Source organism: Asterias rubens, chromosome 12 (assembly GCF_902459465.1).
Source record: "Asterias rubens chromosome 12, eAstRub1.3, whole genome shotgun sequence".
In the NCBI taxonomy this organism is placed as follows: Eukaryota; Metazoa; Echinodermata; class Asteroidea; order Forcipulatida; family Asteriidae; genus Asterias; species Asterias rubens.
In genome coordinates this window covers 8437495-8453558 of record NC_047073.1, presented here as the reverse complement: position 1 = coordinate 8453558, position 16064 = coordinate 8437495, and the positions used below count along the sequence as shown (strand labels likewise).

The following is a 16064-nucleotide window of genomic DNA, read 5'->3' as shown; positions in this document are numbered from 1 at the left end:
GATTATGGTACTACATTTTTCCCAAAGGAACACGTTGCCTTGGATCGGACGAGTTGGTCTATAAAAGCATTTGTAACGGTTTGTTATAATCTGCATATGGTTGGATAGATGTTTTAAAAAAAGAATGCAATGATCCACACAAATTTGGTTTTCCTTTTACTGTGTTAACTAACACTGCCATTTATTGGAGTCAAAAATTTGACTCCCATTAATGGCCGACCGTGTTAATCGACGAGGTAAAAGGTCAACTTTCTACCCATATGCATTTTAAAACAAACGGTTACAAACGCTTTTCAAAGACTAACTCGACCGATCCAAGGCAACGTGTTCCTATAAAAATATCATGCCTGTTGTTACCAGTTTATCAAGCCAGCGGAAAACACTGACAATGCGTTTACCGTTTTGATAGATGCATTCACCAGTAATGATATTGCGTTCAGGGCCCCATATCATGAAGCCTGTAAGCACACAAACTTGCTACGCACAGAAAGTATTGCTTACAGAAACAGGATACCAACCAAAATTCCATTAAGTTTACATTGTTGTGACTGGTGCCCCACTCAACTTTTGCTACGCAAAACAAATTGTCGAGCAGTTTTTTTCTGCTTAACAGCTTCATGAAATTGGATCCGGGTATATTAAGTTAACTAAAAATTCACAATGGCCAATAATGGATAGTCAGACAGGGTAGGGGATTTAAAATTGGAAATACAATGCTAAAAATGAACGATATCAAATACCATTTGGCAAATATGAGTCGGTTATGATTACAAATGATGTATTTAAATATGGCGATGGACCGTTATCATCCTCGCACCATTTTGGCCATGTTCCCCTGTATCCAATAACTAATGGATGCTAATATCTGTACTATTTTCCCTGCCGGCCTCGATTTGGTTGCATTGGTATGAATCGGAGAAAATCACGATGGTCTTATCATAATCTCGGTCGCCATTTGTGGGAGCCTTAAAATCGGCCTTTTTCACAAATAAGGTAAAATCACCGTAGTAGGATTTCGTTGAAAGACATCATTATCTGGGTAAACATATATTATAATACTTCTTAATTATACTCGTATATTCTTAACGTACATGTAGGTTGTCTTCTGCTCGTATCCCTTCGTGTAGACGGCGGTGGCTGTTATGACTGATGCTTATGGCTAAGGGTATTGGCACTAGGACGTCCTTATCGCCAACGCACAATGACGCGGCGATCCAGCCGTACCTGTAGCCGAAGCCGTAGCTGTAGCCGAAGCCGCAAACTTGGACCTGACCTTGAATACTCGAAAATGATTCAATGGTTAAATTGTTTTTGTTTCTTTCTTGTTTTCTTGTATATCTTTTTTGCAACGATTCTTCGCCATCCATCACTGATCACCGAAACAAATTAACACCGAAGAAAAAAACACCTCAAGGTTGAATGACCCCAAAAAGGTCTTCTAAAACTTGAAATTGTATAAAACAACAGCCTCCATTTTTCTTGCAAAAATCTCTCTTCTGCAAACCAAAAAAAAAAAATCGTTGACGACCGAGTCGCGTATGACTTCGTGTCATACATAGTGGCAAGCGTAGACTCTCCCACCACCGTACTCAACTGCATAGGAATTGTGATTTGACATGACTTCGGCTAGCTCTCGATCTTCTGCCGTCGTGTCATCGCTAGCCGCCGCCGTGACGTTAGCGTTCGAGTTCAGGTCCAGCCCCATCGGGGAGACTCGCTCAGTTCCGGAGATTAAAAATACATGATCCACATCGGAGTTTGAGGGCTTACGGCTCAGCGGGGTCACGCTGCTGTTACTTGTCATGAACTTGGTGATGCTACCGCTAGACTTGCTCGCTATCACTGACGGGTCGTAGTCGTAGTCCAAATGGTGGGCAGCACCTCCGTTCAGCATGCTTGACGACTCGGAGTGCCTGTACGGCGACTGGGATAACGGCGGTACCGGTGGCTGGCCGTTCCGCCGGGGCGGGTCAAGGAGCTGCCGAGGAGCGGGTCCCCCTGGTGGGTAGCCGTTCCCCTGTGGTGCGTGGTTCCCCCCGCTGCCGGGGATCGCCCCGTTGGTGCTGGGATAGTCTTGTACCATGACTGCACACGCAGTCAGATACAGAGGGGTGAATTGTTTCACTTGCATAACTCGGTCACCGTCGTTGTATTGCATGTAGCCCGTCTTGGCACCACACGACTGAGGACAGGCGTGACCTGGGGTCAAATAAAGACAACATTAACCAATAAATTGGTCGAAATCAATAAATAGATAATCAATACCTATGACGAAGAATACGATTTGAAACATAAAATGACAATTTAAAACACCACTTAAAACGCCAATTTTGAAAGTTAAGTTACTACAGTAACGCTTCTCACATTCAAACTTAGTGGCATAATAACTGACATGTTTTCCACATAACCACATTACTTCGAAGTGAAATGTTTCTCAAAATATTTGTTATATCTATCGAAAGCGTCTGTTGGCTGTAACTAACGTTTTTGGTTGCCACAGTTAAAGAGTGATTACCAAACGTATACCTTCCTTTAAAGGAACACGTTGCCTTGGATCGGTCGAGTTGGTCTATAAAAAGCGTTTGTAACCGTTTTTTATAAAATGCATATGGTTGGAAAGATGTTTTAAAAGTAGAATACAATGATCCACACACATTTGTCTCGAAATTGCGTGATTTTCCTTTTACTGTGCGAACTAACACGGTCGGCCATTGACTCCCATAAATGGCCGACCGTGTTAGTTTTCAAAGTAAAAGAGAAACCACGCAATTTCGAGGCAAATATGTGTGGATCATTGTATTCTACTTTTTAAACATCTTTCTACTCATATGCATTTTATAACAAACGGTTACAAACGCTTTTCAAAGACCAACTCGACCGATCCAAGGCAACGTGTTTCTTTACAAGATAAAGTGTGAAGCATTGATGCAAAATTCATGCTTTACTCTTTTACGAAGACGAGTGCAGCATTTGATGAAAAATGCATGCTTTATATAAAAAATTCTCTACATTAGGCCCAATGTAGAAAAAAAGCACTTATACTCGCTTTCTGGATCAAAATAAGGTAAATCATTGGTAATGTTTATCTAGTTTATATTTACTCGATTTGAATCAATGTACAACACGGCATTGGTTGTGTTTGCAGAATAGCTGCAAGGGATTTGCTGCTGTGTAATATAAAGGAGTAGGGCAATCCAATAGTTATACGGTTACGATGCATCTTTAATGGCGACAAAGTGCATTAGTTGGCAATTTCAACTCATAATAGGATAGTGCATAGTGTCGATAGGGTGTACGCGGGAGATATCAGTCGGCGAAGGACGTTATACTCTGATTCTAGAGAAAGTCGTGTTCCAATTTAATGGTCACTCGGGAAAGACCGCGAACCGGAGTGCTTATAATATAGGCGGAATATATCATGGGTAGATTATAGGGAATACACCCGTGTAAAGTCCCGCGACGATAAGGTCGCCATTGATCTGCCGAGCAACGATGTTTTCCCCGTCAGCATGGAGGTATTACAAAGCAATCTCACACATTACGACTTCAAAAGTGTGCAATTTTGACGCACACCGTTAATGGTATTTTCTTTCTTTTTTTCTTCAAAAGTTGAGGGTTGAGGCCTATTGTTCGATCGCCAATTCCGAATAATTGAAGTGTACAGTTATCAAAATTACATTTAATTGATAATCAAACACATTTAAATAACATTCTTGTTAATTTGGCTTTGTTCAAGTAGCTGTTCAAACATGGCAAAACAATATCTCCACCCCCTTCTTTCTCATTTTTTTCAAAATTTCTGACCTCTGGCGTTAACTCCATTTTAGACTTCAAACACACTCGAGAGATAGATGCATAAAAACCTTGAAGTTTATGCCACAAACAAAAACACTTGAGTGTCTTTGCGTGTGAAGGGAAATGTCAAAACTGCATGGGTTGGTTGATGTTGGGGATAAGCTTCCACGGAGACAGTTGTAGCCAAAGGGGGCGCCCTAAAATAAGAAATCCGCGGATCTAGTCTAGAATCACGTTTGGTAAAGTGTAAGAAAATAGAACCTTTTGTTTAGCTCGGAGCAAATAAGGTCAGTGTGAACTTTCCAATTAAAAGAGTTCCCTTTACAAGCTAGTTTAACATTTCAACTGTCCTTGTGCAGTTTTCCTCTATGAGGTACGGCCTATAGAGGAGATTTGTCTGTGTTTTACTTATTTTGAGGGGTTACTTTTTTTTCAAAAAAATTTAAAGGTACAACTCTCTCTCTTTCTCTCTCTCTTTATTGATTGCTTTTGACAATCAGTTTATTTAAAGTTTACCAAAATAAGAAACCGGTTCTAACTATTCTTTGATAGAAGAAATCAGACCTCTGCACTTTTACGATCTTAATTACTAAAACTAGTGTGAAAATGCAAAGTTATGAGCTTTAATGTGGCAATTTCGATTTTTTTAAAAATTGTTTTTCCATACACTCAGACAACTTTATTTCCTCACAACTCACGTGGATTATTCACCTCCTCCCCTGAAAATGTTAGACTACAAAAAAGGGTGAATTTCCAGCCCCAAAATGTATTAAAAAAGACACAAAACATGTGTATAACTTACGTGCATTGAAGCAAATGATTGTGGAATACATTTCTGGTTTAAAAAAGTGAAAGAGCGAAACGGGCAAAAAATTCCCTACCGGAAGTACCTTAGCTCGGCGTTTGTAGCGTTTTGTTCATGCAACGGATTATCACGAATCAGCGAAAAATATGAGTTAAAAAGGGTAAATGATAGCGCTGAAAAGGGGCTCATAATATAAGAGAGATGCACACGAAGACGTCAGTTTTAATTGACTAGAAGTGTACACGTCTTAAAAATAGTACCCTCTGGCTCTGGCGCTGCAAAGAAGACGATTAAAGGAACACGTTGCCTTGGATCGGACGAGTTGGTCTATAAAAAGCGTTTTTAACCCTTTTTTATAAAATGCATAATGGTTGGAAAGATGTTTTTAAAGTAGAATACAATGATCCACACAAGTTTGCCTCGAAATTGCGTGGTTTTCCTCTTACTGTGCGAACTTACACGGTCGGCCATTTATGGGAGTCAAACATTTGACTCCCATAAATTGCCGACCGTGTTAGTCGACGAGGTAAAAGGAAAACCGTGCATTTTCGAGGCATGTTTGTGTGGATCATTGTATTCTACTTTTGCAACGTCTTTCTACCCATATGCATTTTATAGCAAACGGTTACAAATGCTTTTTAAAGACCAAGTCGACCGATCCAAGGCAACGTGTTCCTTTAAATCCTATGTTTACGTACTTACCGTAACTGATCTGTTTGGTTCTATTGGAATTATCCTTGTAAGGCACGTTACAAATGGTGATAGGAAAGTAAACCTCCAACTCTTGCTTGTCGCCTACCATTAGAAAAACCTGCAAAAGAAGAAAAGACAGGAATCACAATGTAAATATTATTTGATAGAAGTATTTATTGTCGCTGTCTCCCTTTGGCCTTGCTCACATCCAAGGGCTTTAAAACACTAAGTTATTGACCGAAGAAGTCCATTGAGCAAAGGGGCATTCTTTTCAAATATTTCCAGTAATTCAGTGTGCCTTTAAAAGTGTTTACACATGATTGGTAAAGTTGACGAAATAGTCTCGTTTTGTTTGTTCAACAATGAAATATTCAATTATTTTCAATTCAAGAATACATTTATTTCCATACTCTCATAAAAGAATAATAAACGGGGTCCAGCTTGACTCAATCCGTTGGGTAAATCGGGAGAAATTACGAAAACAAGCCTCCGTCGATTTCACCAAACTCATCCTAACTTTAGGATTAATCTTAGGGCTTATGACGAGTTATTTCTCCACACCGCATGCAAAGCTTCAAACAGTACTTATGCTCTACTGCTTTATACCAAGTAACTTTTTAAAGACATAATTTTTGTGGAGTATTTACCAAAAGTACACACTGTCTTTTCTGTCTTTTAGTGTAAAAATCTTTAAAAATTTACGAACAGCGAGGGCTACTTATACGCCTGATATACATACGAGGTTTTAACCATGCAGTAAAGCAGCCTTAAAGGCAGTGGACACTATTGGTAATTACTCAAAATAATTATTAGCATAAAACCTTTCTTGGTGACGAGTAATGGGGAGAGGTTGATGGTATAAAACATTGTGAAAAAACGGCTCCTTCTGAAGTGCCATAGTTTTTGAGAAACTTGAGGTCTCGAAATCGACCATCTAAACGCAAACAACTTCGTGTGACAAGGATGTTTTCTTCTTTTGATGACCGATTGAGCTCTAATTTTCACAGGTTAGTTATTTTATGCATATGTTGAGATACACCCACTGCGAAGGCCAGTCTTTGACAATTACCAGTAGTGTTCACTGCCTTTAATATTCGCCTCAACACTTACACTGCCCTTTAGCAATTCGCCCGATTATTATAGCCACCCGTAATAAATTGCAATCAGTAACTATTGCCATGGTAACCAATTACTGGTTTCTCAGGTAATTTAAATTATTGCGCAGTCAATCAGCCATCGTCCGTGTCTGCTAAATTGATACAGTTAAAGGCACATGAATGGATTTAAAGACCTGCTTGAACGAAAAAGTCAAGTCGTGAACTTTGCTGAATTCCATTTAAAATGTTTTCAATGAATAAGGAAATCGAGTCATATGATTATAAATAGATTTTGATTGTGTAAAAAAACAATCATTTTGAATACCCTTATCCAGTGCTTTTCTGAGAGATTTGCGAAAAGCCCCGTTACGTAATCACTCTTAAAACGTCATAGTTGGGAGCTCCAATTTGTAAAACCGCTTTGTTGCAGCGTGGAGGTATAACAAAGCAAACTCCCACAAATGACGTCAGCGGCATTGTCCTTTGGCGCGCGCTCTCAACGGCAGAAGTGTTTTTAGTTTTTCAAAACCTTTAGGTTAGGGCCTGATTTTTTAACCGATAATTACGAAAAACTCAGAAGTGTAAAGATATCAAAATTACATTAAAATGGTCAACAAGTGCATTATAAACAAGTCTAAATACCATTTCCGTTAAAAACCTTCCGCTCAGGTAGCTGTTTAAGGTCTAACACTGTTAAAGCCAAGGACGCTTTTAAAGATTTGATTCCGTGTTCCTTGGAAGAGGGGGGATTTTAATTTTGTTCGTTCTTGTTTAGTCTCTTTTGCAAACCAAAGACGTAAAAATCCCAACAGAATTTAGACAAATTAAATCTTAAAACAATTGAAATTTTTATGATATTGAATTCGGGTGAGGTCACGAATTCAAGCATATTATGAAAGCACACACAACTTGTGCGACAAGGGTGTATCTTCCATAATTCTCTCACAACTTCGACGACCAATTGAGTTAAAATTGTCACAGTTTTTTTATGCATAATTTATTATGTTGAGATCCACCAAGTGAGAGTACTGGACTTTGACAGTTACCAAAGGGGTCCAGGGGTGGATTTCACAAAGGTAGTCCTAACTTAGGACTAGTCCTAGGCAATGCTAAGAGATAGGACCAGTCCTAAGTTAGGATGAGTTACTGGTCCTAACTTAGGACTGGTCCTATCTCTTAGCATAGCCTAGGACCAGTCCTAAGTTAGGACTACCTTTGTGAAATCCGTCCCCGAGTGCCTTTAAAGTCATTATCATTTCAGGTATAAAGTCAACATGTGAGCAGGAAATGATTTCTAAAACACTGAGCATCCCTCTTCATGTGATAATAATACCCCACAATGACGCAAGTGTATATAGTATGCCACCAAGACTTCAAGACAACATAAATCTTTAGGATCTCCGTGACGTCTTTGAGCAGGTGAACCAACCACTTTAGTCTTTTAATGATCACTCGATGGAGATTCACAAATCATCCTTAGTACAATGAGAGCCCGGTGATTGAGTTTTAGAAAACGCAATTCTATTGTGTTAAATTGCAGACGATATTCAGATTCATTTCATCCCGCCTTTACAAGGTTACCGGTTGCTCACAGCAGGCTCATGGAAAGTTATGAATGTAAGGCAAAAAGAAAATCATGTTCAGCGTCCCTGCCCGCTTCCTTTTTGATGCCGCCCCTTACTTTTTTCAATTTTGTTTATAATGGAAAAAGAAATCCCCCCCAATTTTTATACAAACAATGGTGCATTTTAATGATCTCGGATGACAACAAAACATTAATGAAAAAAAAAAGCAGTTTGTCTTAAAAAAAAACGGGTAGCCATTGAAAAAACAGAAAAAAACAAGAAGAAATGAAAGAGAAAACCTACTCCCCCTGAGTCCTTTTTTTCAAAAAGGTATGACGCTAAACTGTTTTATTTTTTATTTGCCCTTGGAGTAGGCCTACAACCAGTAAAAAGGAAAAGAATTATCGAGAAATGAAATGTAATTGAATAGGAGGGAAGTTAAACATCCGTGCTGTGTGTGATGAATGAACGTTTAATTTTTAATTAAATCAGTTCGCAGTTTTGGCTCGTAGTTTTATAGAATAACAAAAAATCAAAACAAAATATCATGCACCTGCATGCTTACAAAGACCAAGGCCAACAAAATTGAATACATACAATACATACATACATACATACATACATACATACATACATATCAGCATTTATATGAGGCGCCTTTTTCCCAAGGTTACAAAGCGCCTACAGAAGATACAACAAAGACTTGAGAAGTCCAAACTCAAGATGTTCCAATGAATACTCCCCATCGTGGGCCACATATTGTATGACGTCATGCCATTATGTGCACATCTTTAAAAAAGGTTTTGCTTGTATTCAAGAAGCAGGCAGTACGCCACATTGTATTGTTGTTAGACTTAATTGTGGTTAAATCTTTTAAATGTTTCCCAATGTTAAATTCATGCATGTTACAATGAAATATTGTTTGTGAAATTCCGTTGCTTGAAGCTCTACAAACTGCCCGTTAGATTAAGTGTGCTGTTTGAATGAAAGAAAACTATCACACGTGTCGTGGCCGAGCGAATAAAAGCACCGAAATCAAGCTCTAGTGTTTCTGATTAGCAGAGCATGAGTTCGAGTCCGATGTCCTGCGGATGTGTCCTGAAACCAAGACACTTCGTCATTCGAATGGGACTTAAAGCCGTTGGTCCCGTGTGTTGTGTAACGCACGTGACAGAACCCAGTGTATTTAACATCAAGAGAAGGGATTCGCCCCGGTGTACCTGACTTGATTGGCACCTTGTAAACCATTATATGGTGCGATGTCAAAAAGTTTGTTTCATAATTCAAACGTAGTCCTACATCCTTGCAGAAAAACCTGTACTTTAAAGCCATTGGACCCTTTCGGTACAGACAAAAAAATAAAAGTTCAAAGATTTACAAATAACTTACAGGGTTTACAGAAGGTAGTGGCGAAAGACTTCTCTTGAAATATTTGTCCATGAAATGCTTTACTTTTTGAGAAAACAGTAAAAAAATATCAATTCTCGTTAGCGAGAATTACGGATTTATTTTAAACACATGTCATGACACGGCGAAACGCGCGGATACAAGGGTGGGTTTCCCGTTATTTTTTCCCGACTTCCGATGACCGATTGAGCCTAAATTTTCCAGGTTTGTTATTTTATATAGAAGTTGTGATACACGGAGTGTGAGCCTTGAACAACACTGTTTACCGAAAGGGTCCAATGGCTTTAAGCGCCTGTACTTTTATCACTATTACTATTACGTCTGTAACATTATTGCTGAGATCCACTTGTTTTAAACGCTTCCGATCTAAGACACCGCCCGCGGATATAATGGGCCAATGTGGCTGCTTGCATGCATGCGGCTCGAACACGTTGTAGCTGCGTCCTTCGCAATTCAGCTTCTCAGCGGCAAGTAAGGATGATTAGCCTTCCAAATTGTTATTATTATCATTTCATGAAACATCTTGCAAGGTAAATAATATCCCTTATTATAAAGGTGGACTACAGAGATAATGCTCGCCAGACTCTCCGTTGAATACTGTGTTTTCATGACTTGAGGCACGGCGGAGGAGGGCCGGGTTGCAATTTTTGTCTGCACTACGAAATTGCCACTGTCAAAAAGGGAATTCTTAAAAAACATTTTTTAAGGATGGCAATTTTAAAGTGCAGTTAAAAAAAAAACTGCGGCCAGGGCTTCGAATCCACTCTCGCTCTGGGCCTGCCCTGTATTATATCAAATCGGTTTTCCCATAGGTGCCCTTCGGCCTAGCTCCAAAACTAACATTCCAGAGTAGTTTTCAACATTCAATTTGGGGAGGACCGGGGAACCCGGGGACGCAGGACCTCAATGGGACAATGTATAACACAAAGTGTGTACAGAGTTGCGTATTTGGGTACTTTGTGGCGTTGTTGCATGTTTCATATCATTCAATTCAGTTTCAAAAAACTTTAACCATCCTTAACAGGCAAAATTACAACAGACCAGTCTCCAATAATATGGGAGATTGGTAAGTGCTCCTCTTAGTGAAAAAAATGCTCGACCCTCAATATCAAAGGCAAACGTTTCTCAAACTTGTCAAGGTTGAAGTTCCATTATTTAAGCCGGAGAGTCAAAATGTGATTGGTTCTCAGTGAGCTCAGTCGGAATGACCGGATGTCGCCATTTTGCATTTCGGAGGTTAGTCGCAGCTGTGACGAGTGAAGGCCTCCATCACCAATCGATACCCACGAGGCTTTGTACACGCACATCGTCTTGAGTTAAAGACAACCTCTCGGGGGACGGATGTGATTGCATTTTCCCGCCATTTATTCCACGGTGATTGAGCAAAGTAGCTGATGATATTAGTTGATTGGTTGGGTCCCGATGGACGGGAGGAAGGGGGGGGGGAGCACGTCTGTTCACGTAACAATGTTACAACACTGCATGGAGTGAATTGTTTTGCGTTTTTGGGTACTTTGTGGCGTTGTTGTATGTTTCCTTACGGGCCCCGATGGACGGAGGGAGGGGGGGGGGGGGTCGTTCACGTATTATTGTAACAAAACTGCATCGTTTAATTGTAGCGTTGTTGTATGTTTCCTTCGGGTCCTAATGTACGGCAATGTTCCAGTTACAATGTATCAGAACTGCAAGATGTGAATTGTAGTTGCGTTTTGGGGTATTTTGTGGCGTTGTTGTATGTGTCCGTACGGTGATACCGCTATGTGGAAGTTTGAAAAGGGGATCCAAGGCCACATATTATAGTTTTGTGATTTATTCATTTTCCCAAAAGATAGTATCCTAATGAACACGGGAAACATACAAGGGCTCTATAGCTTTACCCCTGCCTTAAAATGGTGTGAAATGTCACTGTGTTCCGAACCCTATGTGATGATTGTGCATTCATACACATTCATACACTGCAAGTGCAATTTATTTCGAAATCCAACAGCGTTCGATGACGTCATATAACAATTCACATAATATGGTACTCTATGGAATTGACATCGGACTTCCTTCACCAAATCAACATTCTGTTGAAATCACGTTAAAACATAATGTGTTCATACATTCAAATAACATTAATAAATACCTAAGGCAGTTTATCCATTCTGATTGGTCGAGAGGGTATCACGAGGGGTTGTTTGAACGGATGATATAACACCAGTAAAAAGTGTTCAAACATGGGCGTGACATGCGAGCTTGCACCGGTTAATTCCCTATTGGTCGAGAGCATAGATATGGTCGAGAGCAACGGCTGGAATAATGTGCAACATCACGCGATACGCACGACGCGCACAACATCTCCTTATAGGGAGTTGTTTACCCCGAGGGCCTTACTATTTCATAGCAGGAGGGGTGTTGTGTTGAAAGAAATCATTGAACAATTACAATTTTTGCATTTATTTTACCTTTTGACCCAAAAATGTTGATGTTTTTTTTACCGATAAGGTATTTATGAATGTGAATCAAAGTGTGTTGAATCGGTTTTCAACTAGAGGTTTAAAACCCGCCGAGGCCTGGTTCTTGATAATTCACCTCGACCCTCGACTTCGTCTCGGTAAAATTATCAAGTCCGGGCCTCGCCTCGGGAAAATAGAATGCTCCGGGGATCACCTCGGGAGTCATAGTTTTAACCATACCACTCAAAGCAGTCAGTATTTGTAAACTAGCGCATGCTCAAAAGATGAACCAACGTGGTCCTATATAACATGTGCACATTATTGTAAGGCTTGTAGATGTTTTAAAGGGAGTGGACACTATTGGTAATTACTCAAAATATTTATTAGCATAAAACCTTTCTTGGTGACGAGTAATGGGGAGAGGTTGATGATATAAAACAATGTGAGAAACGACTCCCTCTGAAGTGCCATAGTTTTCGAGAAAGAAGTAATTTTCCACGAATTTGATTTCGAGACCTCAGGTTTAGAACTTGAGGTCTCGAAACCAACCATCTAAACGCACACAACTTCGTGAGTGAAGGGTGTTTTTTTCTTTCATTAATATCTCGCAAGTTCGATGACCGATTTAGCTCAAATTTTCACAGGTTTGTTATTTTATGCACATGTTGAGATACACCAACTGTGAAGGCTAGTCTTTGACAATTACCAATAGTGCCCACTGCCTTTAAAACTATGTTACATGACCGCTGCATAACCTTACACCTACCCGCAGCATCTTCATTCCAGTGATCGGAGCTAGATTAGGTCCCGATCACACGGAATGGATTAGACAACTTAGTGAGCTTCCGTGTACTCTGTTGCCATATCAACGCATCACCGCAGGATATAGCAAGAAATCAGACAGTTTTGAGGACTTTTTTTCTAGCGCGCAAACCACTCGCGGTCTAAAATCTAGATTTGAGTTGAAATTTTGAGATTGCCTTTTTTAATTCGGGGAGCTTTGTGGTGGGAGACGTTTGAACAGATTTGCGAGAACCATAGGTAGCCAATGATTCAGGAACAATTCTCTGCAATCCGTTACCGTGGTCAAGTGGTTAGACTTCAGGACGTGCATAAAATCACAAGGTTGTGTGTTTGAAATAGCCGCTGATTTCACAATGACTAGAATAAACATTGTCGTCTAGTTACTGGATCACAATTTCTTGATCTGTGCAATTCATTGTCCTAGACGTTAAACCAATGTTTACGTTTAACATGTGTGTAAGAGAGAGATTGACGGTTGCTAGCTTGGCGTTTATATCGGAGTTTGCCGAGCTTGATGGGCAGATCATTAACAAAAATATTTAAAAAGCTTACAAGTGCTGTCCACTTGTGTGGACAAGTGCTGTCCACTTGATACCTGGTATTGTGTGGTCACACCCTTTCCATTTTGTATTCATTGTATTGAATCTCGGAAATTATGTATGTTTTGTTTGGGTGGGGCGGGGGGGGGGGGGTACTCAAATAATACAAGAGGGGAAAAGTACACAATTGCTCACGCTGTACAATTGTATTTGCCATGGATAGATATAGACTTGACTCAAGTCCCAATCCCGTGCCGCTCTAAGAAAACAATTGTTTTGTGATGCTGTGCATTCCCCAACCCATTCTCGGACCCCAATAGCTACACTTTGACGGAGGCGGGTATGCTTAATAAGGACCTCCCGCACAAAAACGGGACTTGAAACAAGTCTAGGATAGATAGGGAACATTATCTGCGCCAGCTATTTTGGTTTGAAAAACATATGAATTCGGCATGAGGGTTCAAAAGCTGTGCTATTAAAATGTCAACAAACTTAACTATGCTTACGTTATGGGCCAACTGAGTAACATGGCAGCTTACGATTGTTACACAGTACAGCCCATAATTGGAATGTAGATTTGATACCACATTATCTTCGCATAGGTAAAATTATAAAGGCAGTGGACACTATTGGTAATTACTCAACATAATTATTAGCATAAAACCTTACTTGGTAATGAATAATGGGGAGTGGTTGATAGTATAAAACATTGTGATAAACGGCTCCCTCTGAAGTAACGTAGTTTTGAGAAAAGAGGTAACTTTCCACGATTTTGATTTCGATGCCTCATAATTAGATTTTGAGGTCTCAAAATATTGAGGTCTCAAAATCAAGCATCTGTAAGCACACAACTTCTTTCATTGTCTCCAAACTCCGACGATCAATTGAGCTCAAATTTTCACAGGTGTGTTATTTTATGCGTAAGTTGAGGTACACAAAGTGAGACGACTGGTCTTTGGAAATTACCTATAGTGTTCCGTGTCTTTAAATGCTGGCCCGCTCTTTTGGTTGGCTACGGTTTGATGCACACCTGCTAAAGCTAGTTACAGTCGCAGTGAGCACCACGTAAAGCCACGCAAGGTCGTTGGCAATTTGAAGCTCATTAGAGCCGAGTATAGGCAGCCCATCAGCTCGTTTTCAGTAGACCGGAGTCGTTCGAGGGATTAATGTGTACCTTTTCATACGCCATCATATGATGCTTTTGTTTCATCTCTTCATAAATATTTAGCTTAGGTACCAACTAACGTTGTGCATTATTGAAGAAATGTTATTTGAGCACAAAATGTACATTGTCGGTATGGCAACATAATTAGACGTATATTGATTGTCAAACACCCCCTCGCTTTGGCTGCCATCTTTGATACAATGTGCACGCGTGCAATGCAATCATTGGCTGAGGTCGTGTGCAATGAATAGGCTACACGAGTGCACTTTTCCCAGTGTTCTGCATCAAAGATGGCGGTCATTGACGTCATTTGCGAACCATCTATACTATTTGATATCCTTTGGATCCCATCAGGTATGCCTACCACTAGAACAAAGAAAGCCTCGTGGTGAAGAATTGTCACTAATTATTATAAAAAGTACCCCGTAAGTTGACGTGTGTGGGAGCACAAACACCCACACACAACGACAGCAACAACAAGTCATAAATGTACAATATTAAAAACGGCACAGATTTTCTTTTGAGCACTTCTGCCGACAAATGTCTTTTCAGTGGGTTGGGTTGGGGGGGGGGTGTTCTCTTTTGTACTTTTCATACGATGTGAAGTGGTATTTTGTCAAAATAAAGCTTTTGTCACTAAAATGTGTACTTTGATGAGTGGAATATGAGTAAACAATTAACTAAGGTTTAAAAAAAAATAGTTTCCATGTTATTTACAAATTTGAAAATAAGCCTGACCCGAGAGGGCGCTGTTCGTGACGTCAATCGAGGCGCGATGAATCGCATGCAGTGCCAACACAAGATAGTGACCCTTGGCGCAAGCTAACAACATGCCCTCAAAGTTGAAACTATATACCTGATTTTTTTTCCCGTTAGTAAAAGTGCTCCTTTAGGTTCGTTACGTCTTTTAGGTACCTTCTTCGACTTCCCCACTAGCTGGAAAAATTGTTGGGATGGCGTCATGTTTTAGAAAAGAACTTTTCTCTTCATGTCAAAATGTGCATTGTATTCCGGATTCTCGAAGCACGATGGCTCGAAGTGTTTGCTGCACAGCGCTGGAAAAGACGTCGGACCAGACCACTTTGCAAACTGACCCCATCATTAGCTGTTTTGCTGCATCCAGCAGCAATACACCTGGTCGACATTGCCGGAAATATGCAAGAACTTTTTCAAAACGTACAAACTCACGACTAGGACTTGCACGTACGTGTGTGTTTGATGTTCGTATGTTCGATCGAGGCAGTTTCTGCCTCGATTGACCTCACAAAGGGGGTAGGCAGAGTCCCCCCACACAACATTTTTGAAACCAAGTTGTGTCCATGGACCACGCCCAAATTTATAAAACAACCATGGGAGCGGCAGCAGGGGATCACCTTATGGGGGTGTGACTTTTTACCTCAGGTAAGTCTATCAAATAATAAACCATAAGTGAGACCAGGGATGTGATTGTTCAGACTTTTGGCTGAGTTCAGACTTTTTATGTCGGGCCCGGTGAAGAAAATCAGACAACATTTTTTTCTACAAATTAAGAAATCCTGCTCGTTGGTCTACTTCTCTAGTGCTTTGGATATTGTTTCCCAAAGCTGTCTGTAATCATTAACCCCAGGAGTTACCAAACGGTAGAAATGGCTTCATTTCAATACCTTTGAAGTTGTATCCAAGTTTCAGACCTTTTCGTTAGTAGTTACTCTCACCCCTGGAAACTGACTTGGGTAGAAAACTGACTGGAAGACAACCATGGCGGAGTTAAACATTT

At 40.2% G+C, this 16064-nt stretch overlaps 1 protein-coding gene across 1 annotated transcript in view; it reads right to left on the bottom strand.

Moving 5' to 3' along the window:
• Positions 1-287: 287 nt before the first annotated feature.
• The window catches only part of LOC117298091 (arrestin domain-containing protein 3-like), a 73962-nt gene continuing 58185 nt past the window's right edge, over positions 288-16064 (bottom strand). The window contains exons 6-7 of the mRNA XM_033781332.1: positions 5303-5411; positions 288-2199 (exon numbers count right to left, since the gene is read on the bottom strand). Coding sequence (XP_033637223.1) covers positions 1550-2199; positions 5303-5411 — 759 coding nt within the window. The 3' untranslated portion in view covers positions 288-1549. The remainder of the gene's footprint in view (positions 2200-5302; positions 5412-16064) is intronic.